The sequence below is a fragment of the Lineus longissimus genome, chromosome 4 (assembly GCF_910592395.1).
Source record: "Lineus longissimus chromosome 4, tnLinLong1.2, whole genome shotgun sequence".
Classification (NCBI taxonomy): Eukaryota; Metazoa; Nemertea; class Pilidiophora; order Heteronemertea; family Lineidae; genus Lineus; species Lineus longissimus.
In genome coordinates this window covers 5,926,638-5,945,007 of record NC_088311.1, presented here as the reverse complement: position 1 = coordinate 5,945,007, position 18,370 = coordinate 5,926,638, and the positions used below count along the sequence as shown (strand labels likewise).

Genomic DNA, 18,370 nt, shown 5'->3' with positions numbered 1-18,370 from the left:
ATTGAAAACCTTTGTCTCCAGATAATCACCTGTTATGGAGTTTCAATAAACTTTAATTTTCCTGTGAAACACCCCATGCTTTGCCCCACGTTGCCTTTAAGTGTTGATGGGTGCTCTTGATGTGACAAACGTGGAAGCTTTGTCACTGCATACATTCATTCCTGATAGCGGGAAATCCACCAGATTAGACAAAGAGGATGAAGTCTTGCTGAGTTGACTCGGAGCCTGGCGCATGGCGCTGTAGAAAAACACAAAAATATCGCAGGGAGATTAGCCGGGAAGTAGCTATGACGAGGTGTGACTTTGATCTCTGAGATCGCTGCGTACTTGATCCGTATCATAAAGTTATGAGTAGAAGATCAGTTTACGCTACAAAGACATACTTTGTGATGTTTTAGTCAAAGCTGCATCGCCCGATCAATAAGTGGGTCGGGTAGCGTGGAGGGCTACTCTCGCATGGGATATGGGAGCTTATCTCTGGTCCTACATCGGCTCGGCTAACATTTCATCCTCATGTCATGCATAATTGATGGCTTTGTATTGGTAAATTGTCGTTGCTTTTGTAAAACAATAGTGGCAGGGATCAGGGCATCTAGTATTCATGAAATAGCCACGGTATTGGAGTGTTTGTTCACCTGGGTGGGGAACTGTCACTCCCTTTGCCAATAGAGCTCAGGTTCCTTGCAATCTTGGTGATGGGAAGAAGCCTGGTAATCTACGAAAGTAGCTGAAAGTAGTGCATCATGTCTTGAGGGTAGAAGGGGTCTCTGGTTTTAAGGAAGTGAGGGTGTTCACTCTGGTAAGCCTCTGTGATTGAAATGTACTTTGATTCTTCAGTCGGAAATGTCAGTAGTGCTAAGGTACGTCGGTCCTGTTTGATGTGCTTTTTGCTTTTAGCCTTAAAAGCTTTCTTTTTTATATTTCTCTAAACGTACATAGCCAGACTACTATCAGCATCTTTGAATCTGGAATCATTCCCCGATTGCTCTGCTAAACTACGATACTCATGAGCTTGAATTTCACGGGGTGTATGCCTTTGCCTCTAATGACAGAGCCCTGACCATCTTTGCCACTACCCTTTGCCTTATAGTAAGTAAAGGAGGCATCCAAACTATCAATTACACAACATGATTGCCAGTCCATTTCTCTGCTGTGGCTGCACATCATCGGAATAGGGCTACATAGCATGAGGCAAAAAATCAATTTACAGGGCAGGCGGCTTTGTCGGGAATCCATGCCTGATGACAGGTTTGATCATAGTTAATCCTGTACTTAGTCAATCTGAGCTGCTGGCAACTGCCTGAATCAGATTGAAAGCTGCAATGTGGTTGTTGCAAAGTGAATCTGGGCTCTACGTACTATCAAGTTGAAGATTTCTGTGACTTGCAAAACATGGTCTTCTTAGGATTGACCTTCTCAAGACTTGCATTCATATTTTGGCCACCATCTCGTCCATTGTATCGGTACCATATCTGGTTTGGACAACATTTCAGCTGAGCATGAGGTCCTTGGGCCTCTTGTTGAACAATATCACATGAAGAACTAGAGAAGAGATGTCCATTACATGGGGATATTCTCCTCCACTTGGTATTGCTCCCGGTAAAAATGTTCGCCAAATGTCACGTATTTCAGTCTTAGCATCACATCTTGCTCTTTCTCACAGCATATCTAGACGGGCATTGATCAGCTTAGCCCAATATATCATTGGTGTTCAGATCTGATTCATCCAATGTGCAGCTGTATTGTCTCTTAAGTCTGATGTATATCAAGCTCATCTCTGGTTGGAGCTGCTTGGTAAGTCAACTTAGTGAAGGATCAGTGACTGACTTGTATTCATATTCCTTGGCTTGGGGGATTTTTTTGCAATAATGGAAATCACGACCTCTCCTGAAGGTATATCTGCCATTTTATTGTGTTTTGATCCAATCGTGTCATTTGCAGGTCTTATTGTTGGTACATATTCTTTTGACAGCATTCTATACATTCACCTGTCCCACCTGCACATCTCGTGTATGACCCAAGTGGAGAACATCACTTTGGAATTATCTCGATGACGATTTTAATGGATAACTGAAGTATACCCTTATTGCCGAGGGTATTGATCGAATGTGATAATGGTTCATGACAATCATGTCTGATGGTTCGATCATCATGCTGTTGAAGAGAAGGGTTCTGGTAGCCTTACTTATGCAATGAAATATTTCTTGCACAATATCAGATTCAAGTAGGAAAATGTGCTCTTCAGTAGGAGTAACTACCGTAAGAGTACTATTGCTTACTTTCTTAGTCTGAAGTTGACATCTGGCATTTGAATTTAACTGTTGGTAAATCGTATAGAGCTCCTTTTAAAGAATTATTGAGACTTTTTTGTAGTTTTATGTCTGGCATTTGAATCTTGATGGTGGTAAATTGTATAGATCTCCTTCAAGGAAGGAAATGAGCCCCTCAAAACCAAGAGTAGCATGTACCATTTAAAGAGTACGATTGCTTACTTTCATAGTTTGAAGTTGGTGTCTACATGTAACTGTTGGTAAATCGTATAGAGCTCCTTTCAAAGAATCTTGAGACTTGACAGACTGGTAACTTGCACTTTAAGAAAGTACAGTCCAAACAGCGTTGTACTTCACACAAGAAAAGTGGAGTTCAGAACTGTTATACCACTTTTACTTAATTATACAGTACAATTTTCATGCTGTCCAATTCCGGTAGTGGATGTGATGCATGTCTTGTGACTATCAACACGGAGCATTATATTAGCCATCGTCTCCTTGTGTATAACATTTCTCTCGTCAGACTTGTTTGTAACACATCGGAACGAATTTGCAATGTTTACAAGTCTCTCCGTCGGGCTATGACTAACGCCATAACTTATCAAGTACTCGCTCGGATCCACCGGATTGATATTGGAATAGTTCCATCCAGGCTTTGGTAAAGTTATCATAGCCGTATTCCGATTATGCTAGAGGAATTCGCCTTAGGCTCCGAGAAGCATGCTTGAGTTTTCATCAGGCTTTAGAAGGCTTGGAGGAGGAATGGTTGGTATTTAGTCGTGGAGTCGTCTGGTGCTGTAAGGGTCACTTGGTAGAGTACTATGGTTCCTTGCAGCAGTATTACAATAGATTTGGAAAATATCGAAATATTGAAGCCCTACTAAATGGACTTTCCTTTGAAAACGTCTGTTGTTCATTTGACTTATTTCAACATTTGTACTTATTGGCCGTCTTATTTTCTCTTTGTAGCGTGGTTCTGAAGAGCTGTATTCCCATCCTGGCATGGTAGCTAATGGTACTATCATGAGCCCAACTCAAACCAACATGGATGTAAATGACGCTAAAAAAGTAAGTAACCTTAACTTCCAGATTGAAAATTTGAAGATTTGTTATTGAAAAGCATTGTGAAACTGGAATGTGATGATGAATGAACTCTTTGTCTATCAAGCTTAGTCATTTTTTGAGAACACTCTTGTGACCTAAATTGACCATCATCGACAAATTTTATATTTCTGCTAATTCAGTTGCACTGATTTTGCTCAAATGTGCCATTTAAAAAAAATTAATTGATCACTTTGAAGATGATTTAAACATTTAGGTCAAAAAACAATTGGACACATGTTGCCTCTAACAGAAAAGGGACAAGTTTGGACAGACCGCACTGATTCATCATAACCCAACTGTTGCATCGCTTTTCAAAGGTTCGGAACATTGAGTGTTGACTAAAAAAATATACTACCAAAGCAAAACAATAAGCTTACATCTTGCCGCGATTCATATGAGAAGATTTCTGATTGGTGTATTCTGGCAAGTTGTGTCCAAACTGGCCAATCAGATTTCCTGTTGTATCTTGTTTTCAGCAATGGTAATGCATTTTGTGTCTGGACCTTGTTGCTGCACTTGTTACACCTTGCTGGCCTGCAGCTGTTGCTTGGCTTTTGTAAGGCACTTAGGGCTCATAATAGTATCAGGAAGCAAGCGACGTTTGATATAATACAGGAGAAAACCTGCAACACCTTGCTTGATTTATTGTATGATTTGTGAAAGGATTAGAATTGTTGTATTGGCAGTTTGATAATGAATTGATATTATTGATAGACTGAAACCGCAAAATTTTCATGTAGTTTTATTTTTGCGAAAACGTTCGTGAAAATTTGACTTTGATCCTCTTTATTTTTTAATGTTCAGGAATAGTGTGTTGGTTTCCGTTTTCAAGTATCATACCAACCTGACGGACTGAAAAAAATGGAAATCCTTTTACCAATAAGTAATACCTATAGCCATGCCTGAAACCAGAGTTCCTACCTATATCTGTAAAAGAAAATGATTTTCTAAAGTACATACTTTGCAGTTCCTATCATATAGCATAGTGTCACGTTCTTGGCGGAAAGTTTTTTCTCCGAAATCGAATAGGTGGTGCTCTCCTTTCAAATGTGTTTCTTTTTTCAGCAATGTAAAATAATCTTCATGGCCTGTTGGTGCAAAAACTTTATCTCATATATTCGGCCTCCAGTTTCGAAGTCTGTGAAATAGTTTTCGGTCATCTCGAGAGACTAGAAAACATAAAAGAGATAAAACAGAAATTTAATCTTCAAAAGCAGTTCTGATATGAAGATATTTGCAATATGTGGAACTTCTCACCCTTTTCCGAGCAGGGCAATATTGTTTCACTGTACTAGACTGAAGACTAGTCTTAATACTCAATCCACAGATGACGACGCTGGCCATTTATTAATAGCGTGAAATGAAAGAGCAAGAAAAACCCGCAGCAGTTATGCTACACCTCTGTCAAGTCACACTCACAGGTGATGGTTGCTTCTTGTTCCCTGTAAAAACTAACATAACCTTGCCCGTGGCACTGGCGGTGTCTGATTCTCGATACCAGACAGGATGTCACTAAGAAAGGATGGTTGCTTTCACAAAATGCGCTATTCTGTGGGGTGTTGCGAGGATGCAAGAAAGCAATCCCTTTATGCACTCCACCTCATGAATCTGTCTTTGAAAACACAAAAATGCGATGCACGTATTCTTGAATTACAGAGTATACGTTGCTATGCATTGTTGGTTTATACTCAAGCTTTTTGAGTTCGGCCAGACTTGATGAGTGGTGAATCCCATCTTGCTATTTGTAATTATTGGGAAGTAACAAGGCAGTCGCCTCTCAGGTTTTGTCATGGGTGGTTATTTTTTCTTTCTCCGAATGATTAGAGCTTGAATCGTGCAGTCTCATCTTTGTTAATCTACTTTATCTGCTTGAAACAAATTACTCCACCTTCTTGATGAAATTGTCATCATCATCAGAGCTTTTCTATTGGTTGGATTGAGTCGTGTAATAGTCTTAAAGTCTTGCTCTTGATGAGTTGAAAGTTGTTCTCGAGAATGATTAGACAAATTTCTCGTAGTTACGGAGGCCTCCAAGTCGTCATAGCAACCAAGATGGTGTCTATACGGACCGCGTCGACAAGTTGTTGTTGCTAAGCGCGAAGGTCTTGATGGAATTTATTTAAATTGTTCGCGAAAATCCTGTGGTGTAATTAGAGCCGCTGCATTCTGAAATTGACAGAACATTGATGTCTCGTAGCGAGGTCAGTGCCGCCTTGTCTCTTTCAACTCTTCGTCTGATTCATCATCAGGGGGATAACAGGAAGACGGTCTGGAACATTTCTTTGTAACGCACAAGCTGATTCTGTTTCTTTTCTTCATGTTTTTTTTCTTGATTGTATACAACCATTAACTTGCTTATTCATTTCTGATAAAACGTTCGGGAGCCATTTGATACGCTCGTTATTGGGAGGTACCATTAGAATGGGGGGAGGGGGAGGTTTAAATGAGGATTATTAGGAGGCAGTGGTATCAGGTTCATTTCAATATACCCTGAAAATGTGAGCTGTGTGTGGTAGATCGCAAATGAATTTGGACTGGTATAATAAAGTACCAAATAAAGTAGTCAAATGAAGTACCCAATGAAGTAGAGATGGGGAGATAAAGTGGTATTCAATATGTTAATGAGAAGGAAAGAAAAATCAACATGCCTCCTCTCATGGGTTAGAATTGGAAAACAGAAAAAACAGTCTTCTTGCTTGTAAAACATAAGAAAGAATAATATTAGCTTTATAGTGCATGATATGTTAGTTCTCTTGGGACGAGGTTGCTTATTGTGTGGGCAGTAGAGCTCGATAAAGCTAAGTTTGAAAAAAGCATGAGAATATTCCCCAGTGCAGTCGCTATGCAATGCATTGTATAAATACCCACATGCTATGCAGATTACAAGAATTCATGCACTTTTTTCTCTACAATTATTGTTCCGTGGAATACCTCTACAAAAGCTGATGCGATTCCCGCATTATTGCCTCAGTCATCACTCGGGTAATAAGGCACATCTTCGGGTGGCCATCAAATGTTGTCAGTCAGACAATTGCTGATGCAGTGAACAGACCATAATATCTAAAGTATTCTCCGATTCCATAAGAACGAAGAATTTCAACATCGAGTATAATCAATGTATAAGGATATTCTGCTTGCTAACGTGGGATGAACTAGACAGGAGTTGATTACTTTATTCATAGCTAATAGCATAAAACCATCTACTAGTTCCATCATATAGTCCTCAGCACATCATTATTTGGTTGTTTGCCATCAGGTTCCGAAATGAGGGTGTCACATTTTCTAGTACTAGGGATTACAAAGTCTGTTTCGTGGTAACAAATACAGAAATGATGAAGAAAACAGCAGTATCCAGTGATATTTGAACTGTTTTGGTTCTTGTTCAGAAGGTTGTTGATTTGCCGAAATTTGTTGACAGAACCTAGTGTGACCTTGTGATGGGCATGTTACCAAACACTGCTTTAACTTCAATCATAGATCTCCAGACTTGTTACAGTGGATCCAGCCCAACTATTCTGGCTTGTATGCAACTAACTGCAGTCAAATTATCCTCTATTCGAGTGTCAACTACACTGAATGTATCGCACCATCCGGAGTCTTTCATCCTGCGGACTCCACAATTTCCGCTGCATTGAAACGCTTCAATACACTGAGACATTATTGACTGGATGCCTCTGTACGGAGAGTGTCCATTGCATTGTGGTATTGTGTGCTGTGGCGTCACATTGCAATATTCTCGCTCGACATCAAATTGAGACTGAAAAAGATCCCGCAGAAGAAGTGGCCAGCCTTCTAAAGGAATCACGCTATCGGCAGAAGTTAGTGGAATCGTGTATTGATTGCTGATGTACTTTCCTTGTTTTGTGAAGAAACTGAGGATATCTGAAGTGCTTGGTCAATTGAATCGCTTGGCTCTCGAAAGTCTGACATGAATACATTGCCACAGATCATTTTGAGTGGTCTGCACTGGGTTAATAATGTTGATCCAGTCTTATTGCCAATTCTTGCTTTGGCGTTCGAGATAAAAGCGCTTCACACCACCGAATGTCCCACGAGTAGTGAATATCAACCAACCTCTCCCCTAGGGTACTGGTAATACAAATTACAAGGCCCAAACCCAGGGCCAGTATTGTTAAAACGGGACCCATGATACAAGGAAGAACTACCTACTTTTATTATCCAGCACAGCACAACACTAAGGCAAAAAACTTATCATTAGGCAATTCTTCTCACCAAACATTCTGCATAGAGGTATCAGATGAAAAAGTATCATTACACATATTCTTTGCGCAAAACGGTGAAAGAAATGCTGCATGATGTATTCATGAGAGTAGTACATAGATACTATCATTTCCTCTGATAAATGGCTTTATGATGTCGTCGGGGAATAAAGGAAGACTCTGTGGTAGCATTTGGGTAAAAAGTGATGGCGAGGATATGTGATTCGAAATAGTAATCCCAGTCTATGAATGTTGGATTGCCCATATGTTGTAACGTGGGGTGAAAAAACCTGCTGGCAGAGATTCAAACACTGTACAGCTCAAGCATCCATGCATACAAATTGCTTGTTTTGTGCTGAGAGTGATATCAGAGTTTTATCAGCTGGGCTGTGTGATATCGCGGCACGATGCTATAGCGATCATTGTGGGGTGTGACTTGGTGTTGCAAAAGATGCTGGGTGAGTGAAGATAATTGAGTTATGTGGAAACGTGCCATTTTTGACATGAGTAGACACTGATTTGTTTCTTGGTTCTTTCAGCTGCGGCCGGTAACTCTTCTGTAAATGAGCCAGAGGTTTTGGAGTTGATTATGATTGTCAGTTATTGGTTACCTAATGGGTTGGCTGTTGAGCCAGCTCGTGTTGATATCAAATAGAAGTTGTTGTTGTATGATGCGAATGCAATCATTCATAAGCACTATGTTCTCTCTGAGAAAATACATTGCTCTATCTCATCCTGTAAGTTAAAGTGGTACAATTGTACTGAGGCTATAATTGTATCACTCTCCTTCTATATTTGCTTTAAGAATTGGAAAACCTGACCCCTCCCCCTTCAATTAAAGAAAATGAGTGAAACGTGAAATCACTCTATGATGAGTGCAAACACATCTTGAGGGCAATGGGAAGCGACTGGGGAGGGGGGGGGGTCACAACCATCTCAAGAGGTCCCTTTGAATAATGGGATTCGGCCCCTCAGGAGAATACAAATCTTTCCATCACCTCATTGAATTATCTATTGGTTAGCTCCTTGATCAGGTTGTCTTGCCAACATTTTGTTGTTGATTGGCCATGCCTGCTTGTGATGGAGATTGGAATTTCTCGGGGTAGTTGAAAAAAATTGATGACGTTTTTAATCCTGGTTCATTAGAGCGTGGCAGTTGTTTTGAGTGGAGATAAACCAAAATTGGGCATGAGGACATTTTTCCGTTAGCATTCTCCAAAGAACCTCACAGTCGGTGAGAGCCACGACATGAAGACATACTCTTCATCTGACTTGCCTTACTCCACCCAGGTGTATCAATGGGATCCGGTCAGAAATACTTAGGCTGTAGCATGTCTGATGAGTTCGACTGTAAGGTTTCAGTGTAGACCAGTGTTAATGTCTAAAGTCAGATGATGAACTTGTCTTTTAACCTTTAAACTTTATATCTGCTTCAAACAAATTGGTTTTCTTCCTCATATCTTTCAACTTCCGTCTAACTAGACCTTAAACCACTGTGTTCTCCATTGCACTAAGTATGCAGTTCTTGGTTATTTCAAGTGATGCTGTATCCATCAATACTTCCTGGTTTTAAGTAAGGCACTCAAATTCTGGTCACATTCTGTGTTTCATGATTTATAAAACACTGAGGTGGCATATTGGATTTTAACTGCATGTGTAAGTCACATAGAATATGTAACATACATACATACATACATGAATAGAGAACTTTAAAACATGACTGCAACAATTAGAATACATAAATAGATAATTAGACATAAATCCCTGATGGATTTTATAATGAATCATAAATTCGAGTGGTACTGACAACACATACAGCTTGGCAGTTAAGACATCAACCTGCCCTACCCATATCCCATGTAACCCCCTTCCCCCTAATCATACACCGGTACCATAGCTTATACTATCAGCTGCAATATCAAATGATTGTCACATAAAGTTAAAATCTCAGCAACAATCTACTGCCCACAATGGCCAACAGCTCTCATGAATTGTAATTTCACTGAATCGTGCACCAGGCGGTCCGGATCCGCTGTCCGAGTCCACATCAGCACCAAACGTGTACAACGTGTCATGTATTATTTTAACGAGTTGTTCAATATTTTATCGACCGATCGCAGGCCCTGGTGCCATCGGTTCGTATTTGGTCACCATCTGATGGTATTGTATTTCTCTCGTTTTTAGCTGAATATGTATTACCAGGCCCATCTGTTACTGGGGTTGGTGCAGCGACAATGTAATGAGCCAATTGTGGTTATACTCTATTCTGTCTAGTTCGTATTCTGACGGGGTTGTGGAGCTTTTCTGTCCAGTTCTGTGGAGTGTTTCATTCGTTTCTGCTCTGTTCTCGTAACTTCGTCATGATGTCCTGGTCTCCCAGTCCTATGTGTCCTAGTCCTAATGTTCCCGTGAGTATGCACCAAATTCAGATTGCTATTTTCTAAACTGAAATCTGCATAACATTTGAGCATTGATACTGTTTTATGCAGATGCTTTGGAATATCAGCTGATGGGTTTCATATCTATGTTGCAGATCACGGGTAATAATCAGTCGCTAGAAGTGTTTCTTGACATTGTCAAACTTGAGATAATTGGCTAAACCTTGGGCAAGAGATACCACCACTACACATTCTAGGGCATTCTCCATCTCCATTTCATCGCCATCGAGGGGTTAAGATGAAGTAAAATGTAATGATGTCTTCTTAATGTACTTGTATTGATTTCATTGAAATCAGATGGAGATGACAAGTGTAGAAAAACGTCTGTACACGGCTCTCGACATCTTGGAGGTATTCCTTCTATTGATTGGCAGACCGCTGTGAGGTGAGGTTCCAACCACATGGTCTTTTTCGTAATAGTGGCAAAGGCTTGAAGAAAACAAGCAAGATGATGGATCAGTAGAGAATTAGTTTTTGTTTCCTAGATGGTACATAAAAATTTTATACTGTCAGCAAAAGATGCAAAATTGATCGAAGTATTCTGTCAGTGTGCTTATTGTTTATGCTAGCTTTTTCACTGCAACATTTGTACCCATTTACCCTATCATTGAATGTTTGAGCAATGCATACTGACATTTAAAAACAACAACATTCTGTCAGTTTCCATACCTTGCGTACTTCTCTGTCAGTGCTGTTACTATACACTGTCAGTGGTGTTGCTCAACATTGACGAAGTTTACTTTATTAGTCGTTAGTATCCTGCGCTAACTATCAAGCCATCATCATTTCCCATTACCAGCGTGGCACCTACATGTAGCACTCCTTCCTGTCAAGTTGATGGTGATGCTTCAAACTAGCATGAAAACTAGCAGGCAACGTGAGTCATTTCTGTACATTGCTAGACTCCCTTTTATTGACTGCCTTCGACAAAACATTAGCAAAGGAAGAGAGATTCATTTTCAAAAGCTTTGCACTCAATATTCCCATGGTTGACTTGACAGACTTCCGAGGCCACTGATATTGAGTGTATTTTAAAATATACATTGTGTATCATTAATGTGAATATAAAACTTTCCGTTCATGAGATACAAGTATTGGTGTATGGAGGTTGTGATATTGTTTGGCTCGTGTAAATGAGATGAGACACGGTTTACAGAAAGGGATTGTGATAAGGTCAACAAAGGAGTAAAATCATCAGTGATATATCCAGATGGTCATGATTGACCAGGGACACAATATTGAGGTAAATCAGTGTTTACAAGGGACACTGTGTAGGGTTAACTACAGAGAACTGAGAGAACACTGTTTCCATGCAGAACTCTGACATGCATGTAATAGTTGCACATTCCGTGACTCTATCTCCGGATTTTCCATCATACCGGATTTCCTTAGTCGTTCCTGCTATCATCTCTCTTCATTAGAAATAAATGACCTTTGGGGAAGCTGGAGTTGATCGCAAGACGTTTACATTCACCTCACGTCCTCGTAGCGCTTGTGACAACTCTCTGTTTTAACTTAACCAACACGGCCACGAGGCTTCTTGTCGCGTTGCTGCGTTGTTTGCGCCAGGTTGACTGATGTCCCCGCTCCTGACCTCGCTGATGGTTCCATGATGACTCTGTGCCATCTCATCTCTCTTGAGATACGCGACCAAAGAAAAATCACGGCAGATCGCCGCTTTCACCTCGCAACTCTATTAAGGAGATTCATGTCACCGCGCGGCGATTCGGCCGGCGGGCATAATAACATTGTCACGCCAAGTAAATATGATCCACATGCACAGATTGAAGGAAAAACCCGACACATTTAGATAGTGCAGTCATCCTGTGACACAACATCGTAAGAAAAATTGGAAAAAATTGTAACATCTTTTGTGCAGCATCTTCATCAGATGGAAAAACTCCTCTTCTAGCACCCGATCGCATTTTGTCTCCATGTCATCTGGGATGAGGCCCTCCAAGGCAGAAATCAAAATGTTCTTAGACGTGATTCGTGAGCAATCATTAAATTAGGGATGGGAGTTGTGATGTGTCTCGGGGCAAACAATGGCGTTTGGAGGTTGTGGCAATGCAATAAAGAGTCCTTTGCTCCAGTTGAGAGATTACGGAGGTGGTGTGATGTCGGTTTGGTCACTGGGGTGTGAGAGAATTTCAATGCGAGTTTGTTGCGAGTTGATGCAATGAGGAAAATGCATTTCAAGAAACTTTCTTAACTTGTTTTGGAGAATAGAATAGATATGCCCTTTCCCCATTGCAACTTTGGAACTCAGTCAAGCAGCTTTTGTGGCAAGAAAACTCAAAAGCCCTTAAAGTGTTGGGTGCTTCCAAGATGAGATAAAAGGAAGCATGCTCACCTGAAGGCTCTTTGGAACTTTTTATACTAATAACATGAATGAGAAAGATATTTGGAAAGGTTTGACTTTTGTTAATACGTTGTAAACGATTCTCAAGAAAATATGGGGGCGTGGGTGATATCTTCAGGCACTTTAGCTAAGGTCATCTACCCTGCTTGGTGAGAGTTGGTTCAGAAGAAGAGCAACTTCGGTTCTAAGGTTTGTGAAAACAATTTTGTGACAAAGAGACTGACTGACAGTTTTTATTGCAGGCTGTGCCAGCAATGATCAAACTGAACCAGGGTATGTTCATGCATCATTTTAAGTCAGAGATTTTCAAATTTTCAGCTTTCAAATTTTTTTCAGATTTTAAAATTTTATCTTATGCCGAGTAAGTTTGCTCATGTTTGCCTATTTTGACTCTTTCCAGGTTAAACTTGACCAAGTTCAGCCCCCTCCCTCCAAGGTTCTACACATCCGTAATGTCCATGCAGATGCAACAGAGCACGACCTCTTGGCTCTCTCCATCCATCACGGCAAACCAACAAATTTTGTCCTGCTTAAGAAGAAGGCACAGGTATGTAGAGCTTTCATCAAACAATCTGATATTTCTGAGATTGAATCACTTCATTCTCTGCAATTTCCCAAGATGTCATTCAAGAGATTTAATATAGTATAAAGCAGCCAGTTGCGATAAAATCAAAGCATGTCTTTCTCACTCTAAAGTTCTTTTTTGTTGCTGTTCTCTTATCAACACCTGATTAAAAGTGTCCATTTCATTTAACGCAGATTCATTTCGATGCAGCAACTTCGTGCATCGTTAAACTCATTATTTTTCTGACTACATCACGTAAAATATGCGATGTGACTGATATCAAATGAGGAAAAATCTGGTGCAATAACTTAAACATGACAAGAGTCGTTTTATATTAGAACGAATTCAGGCAGCTGCGGTAACATAATCGAGATAAAGTCAGTTCATTTAGAACTATTTTCTTTTGATGATGTGCAAAACGTCTAATTGCGTATGGGAATAAGGTACGAGATATCTTTCATTTTAAAAATCGTTGTAATTTTCAACAGCAGGAGGGCAATAAACTAGTGGCAGACATTTGACTTGGTTACACGAAGCAACCGGCAGATGATCAATTTTTGTCGGTGCGTTCTACAACATGGCCTTGATAGTGTCCGTGTCATTTTTGAAGGTCATCTATAATCGCCTTCCAATGACTTTCAGTCATTTTTCTTCACTTGCATTTTGCACACGAGAATTGGCAATGGTCAACTTGGTGAAACATGACGGTGAAAAAAGTCTCAAATCCAGACAAATTTTCCTATATCTGAAGGCCATGCATTCAGTATTGGTTTTCATACGTTCAGCCCTGGTTTACCGATATATCCCGAAGAAAAAAAGTCAGATGCATAGCTCAGAGTTATTTGAGCCATAGTATGGCACTACTTTTATAGTTATCTCTTGTCTTGGTGTCCTCTTACCAGTTGACATCACCTTCTGGTTTCTGTAAGAGGATTATAGGTCCAGTATGGAGCTTTCAAGCAACCGTGCTCCGATAAAGTGATTTAGCGATGCCAGGTCTATTTGGAGAGGGCAATGGAACCGTTCTGTCATGTAATCCGAGGTCGACAGAGTTTATAATCTCCACCAGGATTCTTTTGGAATGCTGTACCAACCTACATAATGACGGAGATCAGGTTGAGTCATCTGAAATGTGATAAAAAGTTCTCTCGGCTTGGCATCATTTGATATTATGAGTGGAAAATGTTCCCGCTTTGCTGTCGTTAACCATTTGCCCCAGCCTGCCTGGGGTACATGGCGACAGTCATCCAGGAGCAAGGGCAGGAAGCAGAGACTTCTTCTACCCTCTGATCTGAACTTTTTGGAGAAATTTCCCATTTCTTCTTGTCATACGCAGCCCTTCAGATGATCGAAGTACATCTCATGTGCAGGTTGAAACAGCTGCGTTGTTCTCAGGCAAATCGGTCTCCAATGATTCTGAGCTCTACGTGCCGTGATTTTAATGGGTGGCATGCAAGCCAATTGCCATTGACCTGCAAGGTAGAAAAAAATTGAATCACAGAAGATGCAGCGTTGCTCTCAAACTTGGCCTTCGCATGATACGTGGTGGGAAATATCATGTGGAGAAAGGCCTTTAAGTGCAAGATGCTTGTGTCGAGAACTCTCTTGATAAAACTTTATTGATTTTGCTTGGTTACGGTTTGTTTGGCAGTTCTATCCTGATGAAATTATGAGAAAATGAAGCCAAGTTGTAATCTGTTCAAGAAAGTCACGTATAATCTGAGAGCACGTACCCAGCTGGCATTGTCTCCAAGGTTTTCTGATGGCAAATCCCTTTATGAATTCCTTTCATACCGGCATGGAATAATCTCGCACGGATAACAGGTCTGGTATCAACCACAAACACCTTTATCGCTCAAAAGCAAACTGGTTTTCGATTTTTTTGAAGATTGGCTCATTGTCATTCTTTGCGATGTCAGATTCTTTTAAGGCTTGACATTGTGATAAACTGCAGATTTCCATGGAAGATTGGTGATTTCTTTCTCGGGAAGATTCTTAATTTGGTGAAAATAACTTCTGGGGTGTTTATCACATTATCTAAAGAATGCAACCGAGGCTCTCATGCAGCATATCTCGTTTAAAAATGCGCCAGCTCTTTGCCAAACAGCCTCACAAATCTAACACAACTGTAACGAGCCGTGATACAGCTCGTTAATGATTTGGGTGTGTTTTTACACGGATTCGCTTAGTTTTACAATTGGTTTGAAACCGCTTCACTTCCACAAGATTGCGTGCCGAACATGATTTGCGTAAAGCGCACACGCTCAAAATCTGACACGTCGCTCTGCTCCGTTCTAGGCTGCATCGATCCCCGAATGTTCGCAAATTATGGAGAGCACTTCCGTTCGTTGTGCATTAGACTAAGCTTCTCGGCGATCCCATAAAACAAGGCGACCTAATGCCTGATGCATGTTAATGAAAAATTTCAAAACTTCAAAGCCATTATGGCACTCTATTATTCTAGAGAAGGCTGATTCTCGTGAATAGTTGTGGGATCATGTCACATGGTTCCATTTCTACTGTGTTCTGGATCCGAACTTTTCCCACGTTATTAAAATGGCATGTCGAGGTATCAACACTAAGGGGAAATGTCTATCATACTGCTGTTTCATTTACATATGTACGCCAGTCGCCCTCTAAAATGCAAGACCATGGCTTGACGTTGGGTTAAGGCAAACATTTGCGTATCAAGCCATGTTTTTACCTGATTGTTATTCTGGAGTTTAAAACCAACATCCTTTAACTTCTGTCTAATAGCAACGCAAACAAATGCAAATAAACGGCACGTATGACTACCCATATTGCAGGTTGTTCACACTTGTATATTTTTTGGTGCAAGTCGGGTCTCGGTACGACAAGTACTTTTGCGAGTTCTAAAATCTCATGTTGGGGACTATTTTCCTTTAAAATAATGTTGATGACTTAACATCTGGGGATATTTTCTGAAAATTCCTTGCTTATACTTCCTTTAAAAACAGTTTTCATCAATTTACTCTTTTCTGCAAAAATCTCTTGAAAAAACCAAATGGTGTTTGAATAAATACTTAGGCGATTTTAAGGTGACTTCCAAATTGTCTTGTTCTATGCTAGCGATGTTTAATTCCTTAATGTGTGCTTTGATTCTTAATGCAGCAAACTTGTTAAACATGCTAATAGCCTTTATGTTTATTCACACCATTAGGCAAACCGAATGTATGTTTAAATTTATCTTCAGTTCATTTTATCGGGGAGGGTTTTAATCATGTTAATTACATCACCAAGAGGGCTATTTAACAAGGAAACTGAGTTCAAGCAATTAGCTGACATCTCATCACTTTAATGATATTGTCTCTAGTTTCACAACTGGCAATGTTTTAATTGCCAAGGTTGTTTTCAAACCATGGTACAGTGCTTCTACCTGGGGGCCTCCATTGGAACTGCACAATGCTGAGTACTTTTATGGATGGTGTAGCAGTCGAAAATGTCCCTCTGAAAAGTGTTTTATGTAAGAGTTAACCAAATAATTGGTTAATTAAGCTTCAAAGGAAAAAAATCCTTTGAAAATTATTTCAGGAAAATAAAAGATTTAATCCTTTTGTGATCTGTCAGACATTTGATGTGCTTTAATGTACTAAAATGAGGGAAATATTGACTTTTTACAATGCATATGATCTGCCGTTAAGGGCTGGTATCAAAATGAGGCTATAAAGTCATCATGAAAGCAGACGTCTTTAAGATGCCAATATTTCAACCACAAAGACGAGCGATAAAGTCCCAAGATCAAAGAGAGGTTCCGGTGAGGTCTCTTCGCACACGGCACAAAGTGGAACTCAGTTTAATGATCGGCTGGCGGCAAGACTCAGGAAATTAATCAACAACGGAAAATCGTATTCCAGTGGCCTCGGTGGAATTGAAAACTTGGAAAAACTTTGCCCTGTCTTTTTTGTACCAAGACTGAATTGTGAGATATTTTGAAAAAATGTCTTGCTACTTTATACAGAAAGATTATATTATGAGGTTTTTTTGGGAGAAAAAGATGTTTTGCTCATACATGTACTTATCTTAGATGGTTTTCAGACATTTTTTTTTTCAGCCCTGCTGTGGTCGCGATCATGGCACTAAGATTAAATCATAGAAGCATGATGTATTGCAATATTACACTTCTTTTATGGACAAACATTATTGAGAAATTGGTTTCAAAACGTTTTTGTGTTCTTATCTTTACAGGCACTGTTGGAGATGGAGGATGTCATAAGTGCTCGTAAATTCCGTGATCACTATAACCGAAATCCCGTCTCAATGTACGGCAAGCAGCTTCACATTCAGTTTTCAAACCACACAGAGTTAAAAACAGAAGATTCACAACAGGTAAACACATTTCTTTCAACATTGTAAATGCCCTAAGCGCAGACAGGCGACTCAATCCGACCCTTCCAACACTGTAAGATGCAGTGCAGACAGGCAATGAAATCAAACCCTTCAAATGGAGTAAAGTGTGGAGGGTGTTTCTTAGAAGCGATACAAATGCCTGCTATAGGAGAATGGGACAAGTTTTCAAACTCCTGAAAGAATGAATGGCTTGCTTCCTCATCTGGACGATCATACAAAATTGTTGTTCCAACCTGCCTACTTATTGACATTCTTATCTTATCTTGAAGTGTGTCCTCGATATCCAAACTAGTAATTTGCCTGATCTGCTGAGTAATGATTGCATGTTTTATGAGTTCATGGCAGCTCTTATGGGCGCGGAATTATCGCATATATCTCTCTCTGTCTTGCATATCATGATCACTAAGTTACGTGTGCGGAGCTCTCGTCGTATGGTTTAATGTCGGTAGATTACGGCGGGGGTCATTCCTGCTTCATGCGGCAGACTGGACACTTCAGATTATTTATCGAGCGTGTTAAGATGTGGTATTAGAATAATCTGACCTGGACGGGGAGGGGGGGGGGAGTTAAGCAGCACTGATTAAGTTGACCCCTTGTGCTGCATCATTCAGATTTCTGTTTGAGAAGAAAAACAGTTTAAGTTATGTAAAATGTCACATGTTTACTAGACATTCTGCCCTAATCATGTGGTCACACAAATCATAATAAAAATATTAATTTTCAGAATGAAGTTGTGAGGGCGCTGTTAGAAATCTGCGGTGAAGTGATGGAGAAAGAGGAAAACCGAAAGTGTGTGCTTAGAGTGATCATCGAAAACGTCTTATACCCTGTCACAGTCAATACTCTTCATACAATCTTCAAAAAGTTTGGTCATGTTCAAAAAGTAATCACATTTACCAAAAACAGTAAGTACGGTTCTATTCTATTTATCAAGAGTTACCATAAAATCATAATGTATGATGCTCTGAACTTCGGTTTGAACTCAGGTTTGACATCATTTAGTATGATGAGTTTTTTTGTTGCTCTCTATGAAATATTCATTG

General features: G+C 40.0%; 1 protein-coding gene across 44 annotated transcripts in view; it reads left to right on the top strand.

Annotated features, from left to right (window-relative positions):
• LOC135486179 (polypyrimidine tract-binding protein 3-like) overlaps window positions 1-18,370 on the top strand; it is a 165,256-nt gene that overhangs the window by 130,081 nt on the left and 16,805 nt on the right. For 43 of the 44 annotated variants that reach the window (XM_064768778.1, XM_064768790.1, XM_064768776.1 and 40 more), the window contains 4 exons: window positions 3,240-3,338; window positions 12,795-12,941; window positions 17,166-17,306; window positions 18,052-18,232. In XM_064768778.1, the coding sequence (XP_064624848.1) occupies window positions 3,240-3,338; window positions 12,795-12,941; window positions 17,166-17,306; window positions 18,052-18,232 (568 nt within the window). Of the gene's footprint in view, window positions 1-3,239; window positions 3,339-9,855; window positions 10,003-12,794; window positions 12,942-17,165; window positions 17,307-18,051; window positions 18,233-18,370 lie in introns of those variants that run through there. The other variant, XM_064768817.1, reaches the window with a different exon arrangement.